At 34.9% G+C, this 21,881-nt stretch overlaps 1 protein-coding gene across 21 annotated transcripts in view; it reads right to left on the bottom strand.

Moving 5' to 3' along the window:
- KDM6A (lysine demethylase 6A) overlaps nucleotides 1–21,881 on the bottom strand; it is a 206,637-nt gene that overhangs the window by 72,542 nt on the left and 112,214 nt on the right. For all 21 annotated transcript variants that reach the window (XR_011536275.1, XR_011536274.1, XR_011536276.1 and 18 more), the window contains 2 exons: nucleotides 14,007–14,127; nucleotides 2,650–2,704 (listed from right to left, as the gene is read on the bottom strand). Coding sequence is in view for 15 of the 21 variants with exons in the window: in XM_070606385.1 (XP_070462486.1) it covers nucleotides 2,650–2,704; nucleotides 14,007–14,127 (176 nt within the window). In the remaining 6 variants the exon portion in view is untranslated. The remainder of the gene's footprint in view (nucleotides 1–2,649; nucleotides 2,705–14,006; nucleotides 14,128–21,881) is intronic.

Raw genomic sequence — 21,881 nt, 5'->3', positions numbered from 1 at the left:
TTGGAGGGAGACTACCTTACAGGTTAAGAGAACAAGAAAGAGATGAAAAATCTATGCCCGTTTACCCCGATCTTCTTTCTCCTCTAACCAAGGTGAAAAGGAAGAAAAGCTAAGCAGCTAGCTGACATCCTACTAGCATCCCAATCTCCTCCAGGCTCAGTCCTAGGCCCTATTGTCAAGGGCTTGTGATTTCATGAGTTACTAAATACAGTGTCCTTTTTTGTAGTGTGAAAACCACCATATATTTAAATTCTTAAAAGTCTTCTTCAAAGTTATGGTTACAAGTCCTCTTCAAAGGAAAAGTTTCACTTGGCAAGTCTGAATTAGAGGTAGAAATTTTTAATAAATACTAACATAAAAGGTTCTGAAATTAAACTTTATTCAGAAATTAATACATTATTTTTAGAATTAATAGAATTAATTAAATCTAGAAGAAACAATTTTATCCCAAGGGGTAATCATATAATGAAAAGTCTCTCATCACCATGATTCTACTTTTCAAAACACGAACTGTAATTAACCCCTCCTTAAATAGCTCTAGAAGTAATAAGTGTATCTACTTATTTTTTAATTACATAAGTGCCATAAAATATAAATATCTCATATAGACTTTTTTTTAAAAGCTCACTTTACTTTCTATAATCTTCTGATCTCTGTAGTACCACAAAGTAACATGGCAGATTTCAAAGAAAGTCAAGGTCTGTGGCATATACAAATAGGTGAACACAAAAATTCAGAGAGAAGTTTTACAAAGACAATAAAGAGCCCTGGTGTTTAAACGGCAATAATGTCTGGCTCAAAGTAGGCAGTCTACATTTGTTAGTGCCCTGTGAGACGTCAGCCATTATCGTAGTTATCAAGTAATCAAGAAGACTGTCTAAAATAAACTACCCAAATCAAATGAAGTACAATGGCCTAATGTCTCTAAATAAAGTTTGTGCCCTTCCATTAGAGTGACCAATCTTTTAGCACTGGAAGTCCTGAGTCTGGGAAACTCCTCAGTCCTGGGCAAAACAGGACCTTAGTCACCCTCCCTCCTATTTCCCTTTTCAATAACAGAAAGAGAGGCAGAGTAAACTCGAAAATGTATTCATGATGGTTCAAACTGTCCTCTTCAAATTCAACAGGAAAGTTTTCTGCCCTGTGGTACTCTGCTACATATGCAGGTGTTTTCCTCTCAAGAGCAATGATCTACAACTGAAATTTAACCTCAACAGAGTAGAAGAAAATGAAGATTTACCAAAATATTTAGTTTGACATTTATGAAATGTCCCTCAAAAGTTATCAAACTGACAAATAGTTAAAATTAACTTTAAGGTACCAGCTATAATCAATTAAATGGAAATCAACTGTTTTCTTATTCTCATAAATTAATTTTACAAGAATGTTAAGGGCCTATATTCTAGGATGGTTTATATAACCTGGATATATAATTAATGAAAAAGTATAAAATAAGACTTTATAAATTAATATATCAATGAGTTAAATTCTTCTCCTAATCTAACCTCATCTTAGAAACTAAAACACTGCTGCATTTGTTACTTTCCCACCATTTATTCTGCAAATATGCCAATCAGTACTAAATCCTGAGTTTCATTTAAAGAAAACAGAAATCTTTCTATGTTTTGTCAGGAAATTGCTTTTTAGAAGTATGAGATAATTGATCTGGTTTAGATGATGATTTAATCCATACTATGTCTTAATTCATGTTATACGTAAGTTACATTCAAATTTCTACAGCTTTTTCATTGATTCAATCATTTTCTTAGGCATTTTTAACAGACACCCCTTTTCTCTTAACACCTTTCTATAGGGCTAAAAAATGAAGTCACTTATAAGCAAAATACTGACTTTCTAAGACCTAGAATCCTTTGATTGATTTGAAATTTTCATTAAGAACAATTCAATTTTTCATACATTCCAATTAAAACTTCTATTTGTCAAGTAAGAAAGTTTCAAAGAAATCCAGCTTGAACCCAATGAATATTCTTAAAGTTTTTATTGGCTACTTTAAAGTAAACTAAATAAATAGGCCAACACATACTTATTGATAAACACACCATAATTAACCCAATCTGCTTTTGGAAAGAAATCTACATAGAAGCAGAAAATAATTGTCTGAAGAAAACCACTGTATCAGAACATGCTTCATAAGACACATTCTTTTCGAAGTAATTGAAGAACATCACCTCAAACTTTATGATGTGTAAAACTATAATAAAAAGTCAAAGTATGTCTTCATAATTACCAATAATTTTAATACCACATAGCAGGAATCAGTGAGCTACCACATACGAATCTTTGTATACTGATTTTTCCTAAAAGACTGGGAAACTTTGTTTTTAATCCCCTCAAGTGATCTACAATAATTAATACACAAATAATCAACCTAGTTAATTAGTGCAGATAATTTTAATTCAACAACCCAGTTCACTAGCATATCTATTTTAGACAGAGGCTGTTCACAGTAACTGGTCTCACATGTTCCATTTGTACAAGTAGCCATGGCAACCAAAACAGTTAAATTCAACAATTCCAGAAGAAAAAAAAATTGCACAGAATTTATCACTGTCATTATTATTATTACTGTTATTTGCCATGAAGCGATCTGAATACCTGTAGAAAACCACGGTACTTAATAATACTTACTTTCAGCATTGGACAAAGTGCAGGGATTGCAGTCAACCAAAGCTAACTGAAAATGCTGTAAGAAGAGAGTGAGAAAATTACTGCACTAAATGCAGTCATATAAACGTGTCTTAAAATGATTTTTAGGTATCCAAGGTCTAACATCATAAAGAAACTATGCTATGCAAATAAAACGTACTAGACAATCAATTAGAATTACTTTGAACATTTATTACCGATAAGAGACAGGTTGCTGGGTTATTTTCTTGAGACAGTTGAGAATTTGGGGAAGAATTAACTTTATCACGTTATCCTATGTATATTTTTGTTTATATGAAAAAAGCTTCATATTTTTAAGTCTTCAAGTAAATAGGAAGTATTAGTTATAAAACAGTTTAAATAGAACACATTGTTTTTAAAACAAAGTAAAAATTTGATGGTATTGTCAGAACACCATTGCTTATCTCAAAATGATATGAACTTCAGAAACAAAAAAAATTACTATGAGAATGGTAAAACTATCCACCCTTACTGATTCTTCAATAATCATTGTATTTAATGCCTTTTAAAACTATCTGAAATATTACAAAGAGGGATTCAAATAGGCTGTCTTCAAGTTCATCTATGAAATATAATTATCCTTTTAGAACGTTTGTTCCATTATATGTGTAGGCAACATAAAACCACAAATAGTTTATAGCATTCACTTATAATTATATCATATAAGCTGGCCCCAAATTCAAAGCATAACACTAATTTTTAAGAACAATGGGTGACATCTGGTTTATAAACATTAAACCTGGTTTATAAGTAAGAGAAGACAAGTACTAAAATCTTTAAGATAAAAAAAGTAAATTTCTTTCAACTCTTCTAAAAAGTATTTCTACAAATGAATATTCAAATTTTGAGTCTCCACAAAATTTCAGCGTTAAAAATAATCAACAAACCCAGTAAAGTAGAAACCCACTAAAAAAAATTGACCACAATAAGCTCGTTCCTATCCACAATCCAAATACCTAAAGAGCTGAACAAACTAAAAATTGATATCCATAACGACAACTTCTAGATTTATCAAGAGAAATAATCATCAGCAAGCTTTCAGTAGTATATTTTCAACACAGAATCAACAAAACTGCACTTGGTCAACTAGAACCCTCAATTAACAAAAATAAACTCATGTCAGCTACCCAGTATTACAAACGAAAAAAAGATTAGAAGGCATCATTTGGTATGAACACAGTAGCTATTATATTCATTCACGAATGTCTGTTATGTGCATGCATAATTAGGCTAGCCTACATTTGCAGTACTCTTAATATTTAAGGATTGTAATATTCTGAAGGAGCAAACTACTAACAAAATGACTATGACCCTTAAATATTAAATATTTAATCCACTCAACAAATATTTATCAAGAGCCTATAATGCCCTTAGGACAAAGCAGACACTAGGGATACAATGGTCAACAAAAGTGAAAAATTATCCACCATGGTTGACTGAATGAAAAAAAAACCAACATCTGAACACTTGGAGTACTGCTTTTATTTTCCCTTGGCCTACTAAGCAGATTGTACATCCTCCAAAATCCCTTTAGTGTGCTACCACAGCAATAGAAAACAGACTATTCTAAAAAGTGAGTACTAGGAAAGCAAAGCATGCTTTATAACCAATTGCTTTCCTCTAGACAAAAAGAGCAGCACAGCAGCCACACATTCAGATTGTACTACATTTCTAAGTCTAATCTATCCTGCCAACATAGATTAATATTTAGACAAGAGAAGAGAGACCTTTCCTAACTGAACCATGCAAGGGTACAAACTGACCTGCAAAGAAACAGCCTTCAAGACGGCAGTTATTTTAGTTTTACGATTACACTGAAATCCCACAAAGAACAGGAGATGCATAATTCGAATTGCCATCCTACATTTCATCCAGCAATATTCAAGGTCCTGCAATGAAACCTAGCAGAAGGAGTTTTGGACCATGTTTTATATACTTATTAATCAATCTTAAAAGCAGCAATGAAGTCATTGACACACCATTTTGAACCCACATTACCAAATATTAAGCTTTTCCAAACAGCAACGATATAGAAAAATTACTCACCAAGAGTACATATTCAAAAACATGCATTATGAGAATGAAAGAACTTACAGAATAATTACTAAGAAACTAAGAATAGACACACAAAACCACCTCATATAAAGAAAAACAATGATATACCTTTCAGTAAACTAAAGGGAGATGAGACTGGGGTGGGGATGACATGACCTCACAGTTTCATTTCTACTATCTAAATCAGATGAAAAGTAGATACATCTATTAACAAATAAATCAGCAGAAATGACTATCAATTATGATAATTAGCCCCCAAACCTGAAAATTTCATGGTAAAATATCCAGCACCCATCCCTACAACCAATAGAAGCAGCTAGGAAACATCTGTACCTCACACAGAAATATCGCAGGACTGAAATTGACTACTGCTGCATGAAATAGTTACTATGCAGTAGAGGCTTCTGCAATTCAAAGACTACATACAAACCTCAAGGCAAAAAACATTCTACACAAAATTAATTTCCAAGCAAGAAGATTTAACTAAGACTTTTTTTAATGTTACAGTGATTTTCTTTTTATAGAGCACTTGTGGTCCAATTTAATACAAAGTTCGGTTCATTACAATTTCTGTTGACATCTTTATCACCAAAGTCACCTTTTGTTTCAAAAGCTTTTGATTCGTTCAATATTTCAAAATAACTTCATATAATTTTGCTTTACACAGCCTAAGGAACTTGATTTCTACCTGGAGAGGGGAAATCTATATTCATGTAATTAACACATAAAACTCAAGTTTCAAGACTTTATTTCCTTTTGAATTATTTTACTTCTGGCTGTAGAGTCTGTGATTACCTCATGAATCTTTTTATTTGTAGAACCCTTCAAGTGTATTCCCAATCCTGAAGACAAGCAATGAGACAACTTTTCGTAATTCACAAATAATGTTTGTATGTATAAATTATTAATTTGGAGCAATGTTTGGATTCTAGATCCAATCTTGGATGTTCTGACTCAGTGGGTTAGGGGTGACACTCTGTGAACCAGATAAAAGCTTCTAAAAATTATTCCAATACATAGGATTAAATGCCAGTATTTTAAATTGTGTGCTTACCCCCAAAAATCTTATTTCAGACAATGTAGACAAGGTGTGTATAGTCGATACTGCTGTCTATATTCAATTAGGGTAGACAAAGCCTTTTAGGAATAAAATGTTGGCAACTAGCTTTTACTCTACACCAGGCACTCTGCCATGGCTGTGCATCTACAGAAGTGAATACTCACTGAAATTAATGTTCTCATACAAGTTTAAAAGACAATTCTATAACAGAATCCAAAATGATACAGATGAGAGAAGAAAGAAAAGAGCTACTACAGGCTGAGGAAACAACTTATTTTTATGCAGCCCTTATGAAAGGGGGTTTGACGGACCATTTAAGTGGGAAAAGAGAAGGTATGTCAAGTATTCTTGCCAGTCAAATTAGTTTTTCATTGTTACAGACTGCCACAATTCTGAAAGTATGCTTTAAAACCAACAAACTTCATTCCTAAATTTAATAGTCTATGATACATGGATGAAACTAGGGAAATGTCTCAGCATATGATGGTACTTCCTTTAGGGATTTGGTCTCCGAAAATAAGATATAGAACTGAATCTGGTAAGTTCTGGTAGGGCTTGTGAGCCACAATGCCTGGCCAAGCTGATCTGCCGGAGGTTTTCTCGAAGCCCTCAAATTCAGTTCTTCCAATTCTCTTTGTTATACTCAATGAGGGACTCTACTGCACACCAATGACTAACAGCTAACAGATCCTGGCAGTCTTCACTCAAAAAAGAGGCTCCATTTGGTCTCTTCCAAAAACTTCTTCAAAAAAAAAGTAAAACAAAAGATACTGAACATGTTCAAAATCTTATTTCTAGCCCTTCTTTTCAGCTCCAGGCTTATATCTGCCTATACCAACATCTGATATCCCTCGGATACCTCCAACTCAATATACTCCCAAATGATCCATCTCCATTCAGAGCCTTTTCACCTGCCAACCCCAAAAACTGCTGCTACTTTCTTTATCCCCTACTTCAGAAAAGTGATTCAAGCCAATAAATGGGAAATCTCTTTCCACGTCGAATCAGTTAATAAATTAACTTGTTTATTAACTCAAGACCTCTAGGATATTACTAGCTTTCATCCACCCATGCATCCATCCTATGAGAACCCATTTATCCTACCAATCTTGCTCATCTTTTTTCCTCTAACTTTGTCCTACCTAATCTCCTAACTCATTTGTATCGTATTTTATAAAAGTATAGGTATGCAACTGATTAGAAATTTTAAAACACGGCTCGAGTATGTGTCTAATCTGTGTACATAAATGATCAGAATACGGGTTGACTTAATTTACAAGTTCTTTACATCTAGTGTACAATTTGTATTCGTATCAAAATAAGACTGCGATGTATACAAATAACAAATACAAGGTAAATATTATATATATTTTATAAAGGGGACAATTCAATAATTCAGACTGTAAAATGCTGCTTGGGAACATAACCTTTTTTGGAAAATGTGACATTAGATACACTGAATGCTTCATAAAGCTGCATTTGAAGATCAAATATTTATAACCACGAATTTAAGTAGTTATGGGTAAACACCAAAAAAATGCTTTTTGATTGGAAATTACTTCCTGTAGTTAAAATATATTTGAGGAGAGAAAACTGGCATGGGAAACCTGGCCTCACCCTAACTCCTTAGTATCAGAAAGGATCGTCGCTGCACATCTATGAGCAGTCATGTCTTTTTCAAACATGTATTTTGGAGGAACTAAAGTACTTCAGCTAATTATACTACTCCACACTTTAAGGTATGTAATAGAACTCAGGGGAGAAGTAAATATCAAATAGAAAAACAAAACGAGGCAGGCAGAGTGCAGTGAAGAAAGCATTAAGTGGCTAGATAAACCAATTAGGAGATCACCTCATGCCAGAGAAAAACATCTAGGAAAGATTAAAAGGTAAAGTACAAGGTGATGAGTAGTGGAAAAAGGAAAGAGCAGGGGAAATATTTTGGTCCACAAATGAGGACAAGTGGACAGAGGACAAAATAAACAGCAATGACTATCCTCGGCAAAAGGAACACTGATGTTACAGTCAGGTGAAACCGAGTTCCACTGCCAAAGTGGGAATTGGGGAGATGTTTAAAAGTACAAATGTGCAACTAGTATATAAATAAGTCCTGGAGATCTAATGCACAGCATAGAAATTATGGTCAACAATACTGTATTATAAACTTCAAAGCTGCTAAGAGACTAGATCTTAATTGTTCTCACCAAAAAAAGAAATGACAATTATGTAATGTGATAGAGGTGTTAGTTAATGCTACAGTGGTAATTATACTGCAATATATAAACGTATCAAATAAACAGGTAATCATATTGTAATATATAAATGTATCAAGTCAACCCACTATACACCTTAAACTTACATGAGTTATATTCAATTACAACTCAATAAAAAATTTTAAAAGACTAGAATTTTCAAAATGCCAACTGGAAGAGTTAAGCTATTGAGCATCATGAAGGAAACAGGGCAGGGGGCGGTATGGAGAAATAATAGCAACTTTCATTATCTTCAGACAACTGAACTAATAAAAATATGCTGCTAAAGCTTCAAAAAAGAAATATTACAGATATTTCACAAACTTAAGGCATGGTTAAAACTAATTTAATAGCTAGTATTCAAATTCTCAGCAAGTATTTCTATAATACGTAGAGTTCGCAGTATGTTAATTAAATGAAACAAATGATCTATGCAATCTGCACTAATAAATAAAATAATAAAAGACAGGAGGCATTTTGGATTCCAAAAGTGGTTTCTAAAAGGAAGTATATATCATCATGCCTTTACTTATTCCTCCTGCTTTAATATATTGGCATAAAAAAACGACAATAAAATTTCTCAGTCTATAAAGGCTAAAAGATCTAATTAGACACCTGGAAATGAAGGAGTTCCTGGAGAAGAGTAAGGTAAACAAAAAGTGGAAATGCTATTTCACTGAGAAGTTTCATGCCAGGTGTAACAGCAAAGGGGAGACAAGCTGAAGAAAAGCTGAACTGGTGAATGGGGGGCATTGGAGAAAACAACTGCACTGGCAGTTTGTACAGAAAAAAATTCTATTAAGAGGTGATAAATAAAACCAGCCTCTCTTTTTTTTGTTTCCAATGTTTCTAGCCCGATCATCCAATGAGAGGCACTGTATCATTTTATAGCCTCTTCTATTTCATTTTATTTATCCATTTAAGAATACTAAGTACTGAGTAAACTGCCAAGCTAACACACAAGTCTCCTTTGAGTTCAACCCATTTCCTTTGAAGTATCTCTGTAATTCTGATATTCCTAACCCTTTCATACTAACCCCTTCAATTAGGACTTACCTTCAAATACCAAATTATAAGGGGACTTATATGTATGCATCCCAGTCAATTATCCCAGGTTCCCAAAAAAAGTCACTCACTCTCTTTACCTTTAAAAATCTAAAAAAGTTCCAATGTTGATATATTTTAGGAAAACTTAAATATGTAAATATTAGGGACAATGTCTATATAATCTTCATTAAATAGATGCGTTGGCAGTGACTGAAGAATATGGGCGTTATTACATCTTATTTTGCATTTATTAGCTTCACATGAAGTAAATAATGTTAACAGTCTGCCAGGATGTAAAAATTAGAGGCATTATGTAAAACTATTTGTCAAAATTAGTGTACTTTTATTGAAGTAATGATAGCACAGTGCCTCAAATGTGTAATACATGTAAGCAATTATTAATATCACTAAAAGGTAATGACATAAAATTCTGCATTAATTATATGGAGTTAAATAGGCAACCAAATTATCTGCAGCAGGGAAGAAAAACAATCACAAAATATCATGTAGAAATGTCACCCTGGAATGAACTCTGGTCAAGATAATATTAAACTAGTCAATAAATTAGGAATTGGTGCCTCCACCACTCACTAAACACATGAAATCTTTATTGGCCAATTTAACGGAAAAATAACACCATATGATTGAAAAGTAAGCTGGCCATTAACTTCACATTTCTGAGGATGGGAAGAGTGACAAAAGTATAAGTATTTAATTCTATGATGGGAAAATGGAATCCACAAACTATATTTATACTGGCTCCCAATTAGAGGCATTTTAGATGTAGTAGATAAATTGAACTGAAAAAGAAGGGCTGGGGTCAGCCCAGTGGCATAGTGCTTAAGTTCACGTCCTGTACTTCAGCAGCACATGGGTTCATGGGTTCGGTTCCCAGGTGCAGACCTACAGACTGCTCATCAAGCCATGCTGTGGCGGTGTCCCACATACAAAATAGAGGAAGATGGGCACAGACGTTAGCTCAGGGCCACTCTTCCTCAAGCAAAATGAGGAAGACTGGCAACAGATGTTAGCTCAGGGCCAATCTTCCTCACCAAAAAATTAATTAATTAATTTGAAAACGAAAAAAGGCGGTGGCCTAAAAAAAACCCTTGTTTGTCAGATATTTTCATATACATATATATTATTTAATCTTTACAACAATCTTGTGGAGTGGGTACAGTTATGCCAGTTCTACAGACACAAAGAGGATCAGAAGAGTTAGGCATCTTACCCAAGGATACACAATTAGTTACATGGCAGGGTCAAATTTTAAAACCAAATTTGCTTGCTCTGAAAGCTGTTTACGCAGTACCAAAACAGAATGAATCTGTCTCAGAGATACATTTCAGGGAAAAAAGTTATTACCAGAGATAGAAATAAAACAGGAGGCCCTGGAATGCATTTCATGTGTGGGTGAAAAGAAGGAATCTATTATGAAAATAAACTGTATTTTATTTAAATATTTTACCATCTAAAACATACTGTATATGCTATATCCCTCTTCAGGCAAAGGGAAAAGAAATGAGGTAGAGAAGACCTGATCTGCAATGGACAGACAGTCATACTGCCCCTACACCAAAATACTCTTTTCACCCAGCCCACTCCTCCATTAGATAGGAACAGTGTATTTAGAGAATTGAGTCCTGCTCAAAAACTGGGCATAAGTGGTCTAAGAGTAACCACATCTATGATAAGGAATCAACTGAGAATGGCCATGTGACCTATTTCTGGCCAATGAGATGTGAAGCATTAATGAAGAGATGAACTAGAAGTCAGGATCTTTCTCCTCTATGAAATGATGATCAGAAATTTATTGAGCACTTATTGTATGCCAGCTCTATACTAAGCACCCATGCCACTACTCTATAATGTCTTTCTATATAAGCATGAAAAAGGAATCGTCTCATTTTGATTGCACCTGGCAAACAGACTTAAGAATAAGCCAACACAGAACAGAGAAGAAAATGAATCCTTGATGAAACTTTGGATCAGCTGAATCAACCAATCCAGAAGGCTGGACTTCACATTATATGAGCTACTATTTTTGTTGCTGTTATTTTAAACAGTTTGAGTTGGAGTTTCTGAGGTTGCCCAAAGCATCTATACCAATACAGTGTGGTAGGAAACAGTTTCATGTAGCAGAAAAGTCATCAGAGCTTCCACATCTATCCACATAAAGCTAAAGTACTGGCCAGTCCACTTTAGAAAAATTGGAGGCCACCTAAGGGAAGAGGGGCGTATCATTCCTTCTGATTCCTACCTTAATTTATACTAAATACTAAGCACTTATAGTAATATACTGATATACCTCCTCCTCAACTAAAAATGCTGATGCCTAAAATTCTCCTGAAAATAGACAAAGAATATTGGAGACAGAAGCCTTAAAAAGCCATGTCAAAAGGAGATAAAAGTCAAATGAAATCTTTTCATTATGAGGAAGAGAAACATCAAAACACTCTTAAAATTCTTTTGTATGTTCATTCAAATGAAATAAACATCAGAATGATATCAAGTATTTTATTTAAAAGGAAGAAAGGCCGAAAACAAAAAGACTGCACTTACTTACGGCAATTTTGCTGAAATTGCTATGACCTGAAGGTTTGTTAGCCTTTGACTAGCCTGAACAAATAAAAGTTGTATACAGGAAGGTTTCTGTTGAAGCAGGAACACTTTCAATTAGTTATAGAATACTGTCCAACACTGTTTCCTCTGATTAAAGGGGATTTAAAATATTGCCACCTTCATGGAAACAGAGCTTTGCATCCACATAATTAAGATACCACTGTACTAATATTCAATAGCCACATGCCATAATTTAGGACATATCTGATTCCTTTTTTTCCACTCAAATATATTTCCTGAGCAACATTTACCAAACTGCTACCAAAAACACTTCTGCAACACATAATAGGCATGTTGTTGAAACCTGCAGTTAGCCACTGATGATTAAGTAGCTAGGAACTAAAGTTTTTTTTCCTTTTTTGCAATTATGATTATAACTTTTAGCTGTTTACCCACCCATTGTTAACTATGCTGCTTAGGCAATATGCTATCTGACTTCCACTAGGTTCCTATAGATAACATCTCCCTGGAGCCTGGATCACCATGGTAATGGGTGTTTGAGCTGTTTATCAGGAATTAGAACCCCTTTATCCTTCGGGCCGGTTGAGACCACCAACCCCTCAACTGGGCCCACGTGAATGTCTGATAAATGCCTTTTGACTTTAAGAGGCTAAAAACTCCACCCTCAGATCATGCTAAGGTCACCATTTTGTGAACATGTGTCCTATGAAGAGCCATGAAGTCTGACTACGCTTGCACAGATCATCAATTACCTCACCTCTCCTCACCTCCAATCATCTATCTCCACTTTTCAGACCACCTTGCCCCCTATCCCATTAATACGCCTGAGTCCCTCTTTTCAGGGAATTAGATTTGAGATTCATTCTCCCGTTTCCTCACTTGGCTGCCTTGTGATTAAACCCTCTCTCTGCTGCAATCTCATGGTCTCGGTATTTGGCTTTCCAGGCGATGAGCAAAAACGAACCTGGTTCCATAACACTGTGACAACGTTGTAAAATGCTCAAATAAGTTTATTTTGTATTATAAGCCATTTCACAAGTTTTGTTAGCTAATAAACACTGTAAATGTCCAAGAGGAGGATATAATATGCAAGGAGGCAAATCTGAACTTATTTTCCATTTCAAATCCAATCACACCCCATAGTATAGTTGGAGAAATGCTGCTCTAAACTTGAGGAAAACTGCTAATTTCCAGGCATCCCTTATTCTCCACACTACTTACTTACATTTACCCTCAGGCCTAGTCCCCAAACTGCCACTTACCTTTGATAACTATGTGATCGAAATACTTCACAATCTACTGGTTTTAGTGTTTTTAGTTATATATATCTCTTTCTCATACCATCAGCATTGTTCTTTATAAACTCATGAAAGATAGAAACCATATTTGCATAACTGTCTACGTTAAGACTCTAGAACAATTAGGGACTCAAACACAGTTTTTAAAAAACCTTCAATCGTTCCTTATTAGTGAATTCAAATTAAAACCTACTGTAAAAGTCATTCTTTATCTCCCTCTCGCCCCTTCAGAATCAAGATAATCTGCAATGGAGATTATTTAGAACATGGCAACCATTATAAAAACTCATAAATTCACAAAAACTTAAGCTTTTTCCTAGAACTTCTAATCCTTTCAAAAAGCAACACTTTTATCATGCAGGTAAGCACTATATTCAAGAAAAGCCCAGTAAGACCTAAAGTGATGGCAGAGACAGCACAAGAAACTCAATTAAAAATTTGAGAAATATCAAATTTCCATAGAAAGTAAAATATTTAACCAACAATGTATTATCTTTTCCCAATAATGTTTACATTCACAAACCACCGGTTCAAATGACTTTCAGAGAACACATTTTTCTTATAATTTAGATATGAGACTGTGCCCTGCTGGTAGAGGTGGACAGATTTCGAGTGAGCTCCATGCAAATAAATGGTCAATGATTTGGTCACAGATACAGCATCATTAAGCAGCTGCTTCTGACCTCTATGGTGGCCAATCACTTATAGTGGAGTGATTTAGATGTCCAAATCGAGACTGAAACTTTCAACCTTTCCTGATGACAGACCTCAATTTAAACTTTAAAAAAAAGTTTAATGGTGTAATTAGTTACCTATGTCTTGGTATCATAACTACTGTGTACCCTGAAATCCAATCTTATGTATCTTCTAGCTCATAGCTGATAAACAGTTCTTTCGCTTAAATTTTCTTTTGAAGTGCCAACATAAATTCCAACATTTCTCAACGCTCTAATATTTAACAACATCCCCCCAAAAAAACACAAAAATGAAACATTATATCTTGGAAAAAACCCAACAACCTACCTTTAAACTAGACTCATAGTCTGTGTTCACTTTGAACATAAGCCCAAGTCGTAAATGAATTTCCTTGGCTCGACAAAAGCTGGGATCAACATAAAGCACCTCCTGAAATGCTTTAATTGCCCTGAAAGAATATAGACATAAGATATCTTAACTTTTTAACACTTGCATGAATTCTTGCTTGGCAGCACAGTAAAACTTCTGTTTTATGCAATACTGTTTTAAAGGAAATGCTAGTTTTATAAAAATGATGTGAATGAACAGTTTAAAAAAAAAAAAGACTGGGAAGGGGCACCAGAGTCTTTCACATAATTAAATGTGTAAAATCTCATTTAATATAAAAGAGGAAAAGAAAGAGCAGTTCAATTTATTCTCAATTATTCAAATAATATTTTATGGCTTAATAAAATTATCAGTATAAATAACTGATTTCATTGTTTTTGGAATTTCCTGGGGGACAGAGGGTTGGGGCAGATAGGATTAGTTTTAGTTTTAAGGGAGGAGAGATTAATCCTGTCTAGTCTACTCCATAAAAATAAGTACTCTTTTTAAAACTTTTTATTTTTTATCTTTCAGATTCAGGTTTACATTCCATTTGTACCTTATTTTTTATAAGGTGTGACGTAAGAGGTCAGTTTTCATTTTTTTCTGTACGGATATCTAATGGTCCCAGCATTATTTGTAAGAAAGACTATTCTTACCACAGCTCTGTAGTACCACTTTGTCCTAAATCAAATGTCCATATTCGTGGGGGTCTGTTTCTGGGTTCTCTATTATATGTCACTTTCCATTCGTCTATCAGTGTATTGGCCCCAATTTCATTTTTACCTTTAATAAAAGGTATCAACTATCAAGAGAACAAATACAAGGGTGAGGAAGGGACACTTTTCATTTAACACATTTTTATATCACTTAATTTGAGCATGTGGATGTACTACCTACTCAAAAGTAAATTATTAACAAACAATGTCAACTTTAAATTTTGAAAATTATAATATCAGATATTACAGTATGTTAAGCATCACTTTGAATCTCTCTACATGTTTTAAGGCTTATCCCAAGTACAAGTTAATGCATTCTTTGCAAAGCTTTTTATCAACTATTCTCTGCCTCTACTTATCTTAAAGGGGGCTATTTATTAGAATCTTAGATGATTCCAAAACAAAAGCCAATCTTTCATAAAATGTTCAAAATATTATACCACAAAATAGAGTCAAACAGTACTCCCTGGGCCTTTAAGTAATTTTATTTTGATTCATGCATTATCTATTTCCAAAAAAAACCTGTGGTTATGAACATCTTTATTATAAAATTAAGGGCTCTAAAAGGTAATGTTTATTGTGAGGGGCAGGGGCAATAGGTCTGGCATCAGATATCTTTACACCTGGTGAAATATTTTCTTCCTGAAGAGGAGCTCAGCATCTATGTGTTAGATGGCTTTTTAAATGGGTGAGGTGTGTATGTGTTTTATTATCTGATTGTCGATAGGCAGCACAGGGAGTCAAAGGCCTAACGGGAAGGAATTGGTGTAAATTACCATTCTCATTCAAAGGCAGTTTCATATTTCTGTCAATCAGACTTCAAGATACTCATCTGCATACTGTTAAGAGGTTCTTTTTGTACTCTTCTCAAATCTTTCTAATAGGAAGAGGTGCAGCTTCAGCCTCTATATTCTCTTGGTCATGTCTAGTGCTACCACCTTCTAATAGAACAGGCAATTGTGTATAGGGGCCCGGGGGGTGGGGGCAGGATAGGATACAGCAAGCACATGGGGATCAGGAGGACACAACAAGGGGTTAGGAAGGGAACAACTGCAGCAATAAACGTTGCCAATTAAACCATATGATGCAACTGGAAAGGGTATGCAGGGGCTTTTGGAAGCTTCTGGGGTGATATCAATTTTTTATTTCTCGACCCAAGTGATGGTTATGAATGTTTATTTTATAAATAATATGTTAAGATGTATACTTATGTTTATGCATTTTTCTCTAAGTATATTGTATTTTGTAATAACAAAAATTGAGGGCAATGCTTCATAAAGTCCGAATTAACCTTACCTTATGATATGGCTCAGAAAACTCTCTTATAGAATGGGTCAGAACTAAGCAATGTCCACATGTGCCAATAAAAAACCCAGGAAGGCCTGAGTCAAAGACATGAAAGAAAAAGAATGGTGGTGGAAGACAGCAAAGAAAAGAAGGAATAAAGGAGAAAAAGAAAAGAAGTTAGGAAAGAACAACGATCTAAGGAAGGGAGGCAGAACACAGAGCATCAATAACAACCCTTCTGTCTCAGTTTCTATTTCCAGCCTTTTCCCTAAGCCTACTATTCGTAAATGTGTTTTACTCCATAGGTGCCTTTAATACAGACATCTTATCCACTTAGTTCACGATGTCACACAAGTACAGAGACATAGGTTTATTTTAACAAGTTCTCTGTACATGTGAACACACTGAAAATTTTTAAAAAATTATTAACCTATAAGCATAAACACATGTTCCAAAACACTAGTCTGGGCCATGTTATGTTTACTCTTTAAGGACTATTAAAAGTGCCCAAGACAAGGTATGGCCAATATATATCTAATCAAGTTCTCCTCGTTGTCGTTTCAAAGTCTCCCTCAGATTCAATACATTACAGGCTCAATCTTCAATATCTTATTACTAGATTACTGACATAGACTCCTTAAGGACTTCTCTTGCTCTGCTGTGGCTTGCTATGTTTCGCCAAACATGTGGCTCCTGTGACTGCCAATTAACCATGATACTCTAAGTCAAATCCCCATGTAGCATGTAAACAGTGAGCATTAAGCATTTAAGTACATGTGAGCAGTTCCTATTCAACTCCGTTCCCAGTTATGCCCTAATACCACTCATCCTCAGCCGTGAATCAGCTTATCTTAGGAATTTCTTTATGAGAATACTGGCCCCCATGGCTTCACTGCTTCTCCTTACCATGGTCTCCTGACCTGGAAAATTTTCATTCTTCTGCTTCACTCTAAGTCCACTATTACCTTCAAGACTCACCACCCAAACTCAACGCCAACTATTTTTTGCTTAGTGTTAACTAGCAGTTAGGTCCACTCTATAATCAAATAATTTTAGTCTGCACCTATTAGTGTGCGGTCTCCAATTGTTCCATGTAGTCTATTCCTTGAGGTCTGCATTCTTCTTTTATTTTCAATTTTCTAAATAATACAGCAAAATGTTTAAGTGTAATAGATGCTTACTGATGCCATCACTTTCATGGTTAGTTGATTGGACTTCGGGGGGTGGGGTGGGGGTGCCAAGGCAAGCTCCATAGTCTCTTTACTGATCAGTTCCCCTCATGTAACTAAATATATCTAAATTCATTTTCTTTTCTAAATTTTCACCCCTCTCTCTCGCCTGTGTGCTTCTTCAGTTTCTCCCAACCCAGGGGAGGGAAAAAAAAAAAAAGAATGAGAATGAGAGAGAGTGAGAGTGTGTGTGTTTGTGTGTGTTGGGAGGTGGAGAGTGTTGCGGAGAAAACAGGTACTACTCAGACTACATTCTAATTTTTGTCATCATTTTACCACATTCATATCTCACCAAACTGCATGTAGCCAGAACATGATCTCTGCAGCAAAAGCTAGACTAAAACACTAACACATACAAACTCTGCTGACCTTTGTATTCTGACAGAGAATTTGAGAACATGAGAAACGGCTACCCCAAACTATAAAATCCTTTTATGATACAATGCCTGGAATGGTTTATGGTTTTCAAATATTAAAGCATATTCTCTACTAAACATGCTGTGCTGGCATTTTTTTCTTAAAATCCAAAAAATGTTTTTTTAATATCACCAAAATTATTTCCATAGATTTTGTTTAAAAATTTTTTGCATTTAACGTTTGCCATTGTTCATTTTAAAAAGGAAATGATAGAAAGATAAAATCTTAATAGCACTACCTAAGAAAAACAGATGTGCTAACTATATTTTAAAACAATGGTCATTTTTAATATTTCTAGAAAGTCATTAAAAAAAGCCTCCTTTAGAACTTTACCAAACTATAGTAAAAATGATATTAATGAAACATCCCTAGCACAGTTTCAGTACACCTGGAAAAAGATATAATCAAACTTTAAGTTTTCAGAGGCTAATAAAGCTGAATCCAGAGATTTCCCTCAGGGATATCTGAAGGGATAAATGAACCAATTTCACAAAATTTCATACTAATAAAAGGGAGAATATTCTAGCTCTACATCAGTCATAACATGTACACACATAACAGATATATACTTCCACACATATCTATTAGGAAATTTAAAAGTTCCTTTTAAATGAGACAAATAGAAAGATTTGATGAAGTAATCAAAGAGACAGGTAAGATTTTTAAAGGTGGAGATCGAAGAACAAGGCAGACCAAAGAGCGTAAACGGCACGAACAAAGTTACACAGGCAAAAAATGCTCAAGATGTTTTCAGGGAAATGTTAATACAGTATGACTGATACTAAGAATATATTTAGGGGAGCAGCAAGGCTGGAAGAATCAGTTGAGGTTGAAGGAGAGAGGAGCTTAAATGTGACGCTAAGTTAGAAATACCATACACTGGGTTATTCATATTGACGTTTGCTAATATATTACCTCTTGGCTCTTTTGCCCTCTCTCTAACCAGTCTTCATCACTCCAGAGTGGGATACTTTTTTCCCTACCTTATTACAAGATTTATGCTTTTACCCATAATTTCCCTACAGTTTTAATTAGTCCAAGCCCTACCAAATTCTCTCTAGTAATCTATTGTCACTGGTAAGCATAACTTTACCAGAACTGCCTTAGTTATCCACTAGTTTTTTCAAAACAGAAGTGTACATAATAAACTCAACACATGTTAACATGAACTGTTTCATTTTAATGGAATTAAAACTTCTGATCTAAGAGCATTAGTTTGTATTATAATAGCTCAAAAATATCTATTAAGTTATTGTCAGACTCCATGCCAGACAAGCCTCAGGAACAATGGTATCACAACTTCATCAGGTTTATGTTTGCACCCAAAGCAGTGACTATACAGGAGAGCAGAGATTCGTACACCCCTAAGAACACTTGTGATTCGTGCTGGGGAAATGAATCCTAAGGAAACTTCACTTGTAATATGTTAATATTTCTGTCATTTTTGAACTCACCTCCACCTCATCCACCAATCCTTTTTGATGTCAACATAACAATAATCACTACATTTCCTTACTAGGCCTATCAATTAGATTTGACAGCTTAATTTCCAAAATCCTATGCCTCTAGCACAGAATTACGTAGCTCTTAGATTTGCTTACCATAGGACCATTCTGATATTGATCAATGGGAATACAAAAGGTTATAGGTTACAGAGATAGGACTGATGAGGATTTTCAGGGGGATACATTTAGAAATATGGCTACAAGTTGTAGTAATTTATTATTGTACATATTTCAGTTCCTCTCACCCAAGGACATAGGTTTCCCACTACAAAGGCAAGAAGCAGCTCAGTTCAAGGTAACCCTAGCAATTTGCCACCTTAACGAACAAGAACAAGCAAAGGCTCGGGCGTGCATCCACACGTGTGTAAAGGAAGGGCTTACAGAGATTGGTTCTAGCTCTCTGCTGCACGTATTTTACTTTGGGCTTCTATGTCTTCCTTTCACCTTCTGGATGTCTTTTTTTAAGTTTGGTTCCAGATGACTAAGTAGGATAATAGTAAAACTGAATAATCATGCTAAGTCCAATGAGGATGTTAACAGTTGCTCTACTACTGTCTGACATGGGCTCCTCTGTCTAAGGAAGAGGCTGCAACTGAAACTGGAAAAACTGACCAAGTAACTGAGCTCATCTAGAAGCTAACCAAGAAAATCAACTCCAAAGGAAAAAACAGGCAGCATAATATGGCAAGAAACAAGACAAACAGGTTAACGGGATAAAACTATAGTTAATAAAATTGCTCTTAATAATATATCGTCACCGTTGCCAACCCCAACACATGTTGGTTGCACACATTATTACCAAATACCTAAGCTACTCAAATACCAACAGACACCATCACCAAATATCAAATTTTACTTAAATTATAAATGTACCCAAGACAGAACATTCTGAGACATCCTAGGCAGATTCTCAGAGCTGACAATACAAAAAAAGGCATACTACACTCTTCTCTAGAAACACTTTTTTCAACAAATCCTAAAGAATTTGGTGTGAAATTAAAAAAAAGAAAAATGTCTGATCCCAGGAATTAATACTACCTATAAATAAAACACAAATACAGTTTTAACCTACGGAAGTTCCTATCAGTTAAGGCTGTACTCTAAAACTCTAACCAAGCACCTACTCCATGCTTTCTAATTCTATGGCTATTCAAGAAATAGCAAGGTAAGTTAAAGGAAAAGCTGGGGCACAGAGTTTGTAAAAGAACATTTGACCAGCAAGAGAAAAAAAACACAGCCAGGATGGATTCAGACAGGGCGTGAGATATATCATTTTAGGAAGTAGCTAGAGTTGAAACTCAAGACATGAAAAAATGGTGGTGAACCAGGACAAGATCGACAGACCAGAGGGCACTTATTAATTCAGACATTGCATCATCCTTATATCATTCAGTTTCATTTCTTAAGTCAACTGAAGGATACAGAAATCATATGTAGATAAGCAATCAAATGATACAATTTTCCACAGCTACAAGCCCCCTAACTAGACATGCTCACACACTTATTAAAACAATCCAATTCTGAACTGATCATTGCTTCAGTTCACTACTGATTTTATGTTTGTATCTTCAATCTACAGAGAACTCACAAGTTATCAAATAGGTAGTTCGTGAAAACCGGCTGGTGTGAGGTATACATGTGTGTTTCTAAATAGTAAAGTTCCTTGCCATTGGTTTCATCTAAATTATTTCTGGTTGGCCATAAAGATTGTACCAATGTGCCCAGGAGAACAATTACAAATACTGATTAAAAAATAACCACCTGTCACTCTTCAAAGGTGGGGACAGTATAATAGGAAAAAATACTAGATTGAGGAATCTGAGCATAAGCTTGTTTCTGCCACTAATTAAATAGTTACATAATACTGAGTTAAACACACACACACACACCTTGCTTTCTTCATCTACAAAACTAAGGGAAAAGACTTATCTGTAAGACCACTTTTGGTTCTAAAAGTTTTGAATTGTGAATTCTATGAATAGTATCTTCAAGAAAGAGAGAGATTTTAAAACAGTCCTAATCTATTCTTCTTGGTTTTACATGTGATACAATGGACATGAAGTCAGGAGGCTTAAGTTTAGGATTGCTCTAGAGCAATGGATAATTTACAAAGAAAATTAGTGATCTGAACAATTGTAATACTCCATATACACACAGGTGTTCTCTAACAATGCAGTGTTTCCATAGATGATCAAAATCCAACAAGACGAAAAGCAAAGAGGGAAGAAAAAGTATATAAGGAAAAGTTATCCATGTTTAAAGTTTCATCTTTAGGGAAACCATATCAAATCACTGCCAATGCACATTTAAAAGCTCTGCAATAAATATTCAGGATGCCCAACAGATATATGACAGGGTTATAACCTTTGGCTAAAACCTTCCTTTGAACCCTCACAGCACTCACTCACCTTAAAACTATGGAGAATAGAAGGGACTCTGACAAAGTGGATACAGTTCAAATAAAAAATGTCCACATAGGGCCTTACAGTTTACAAAATCTACATCATCTCATTTGATCATCAAAACTGTATAAAGTAGAAAAGGCAAGTGATTGCAATGTCCTTTTTAAACAGCACACACACACAAGAGGAAACAGACCTAGGGAGCTTATTTAAAGCAAGATCAAACTAAGTGGAAGCACTGAGACGAGAATGCCAATCTTCCAACTCAAATTCTACG

The sequence above is a fragment of the Equus przewalskii genome, chromosome X, assembly GCF_037783145.1.
Source record: "Equus przewalskii isolate Varuska chromosome X, EquPr2, whole genome shotgun sequence".
Taxonomy (NCBI): domain Eukaryota; kingdom Metazoa; phylum Chordata; class Mammalia; order Perissodactyla; family Equidae; genus Equus; species Equus przewalskii.
Note: the sequence above shows the minus strand (reverse complement) of the source record. Positions and strands in the feature narration are given on the sequence as shown.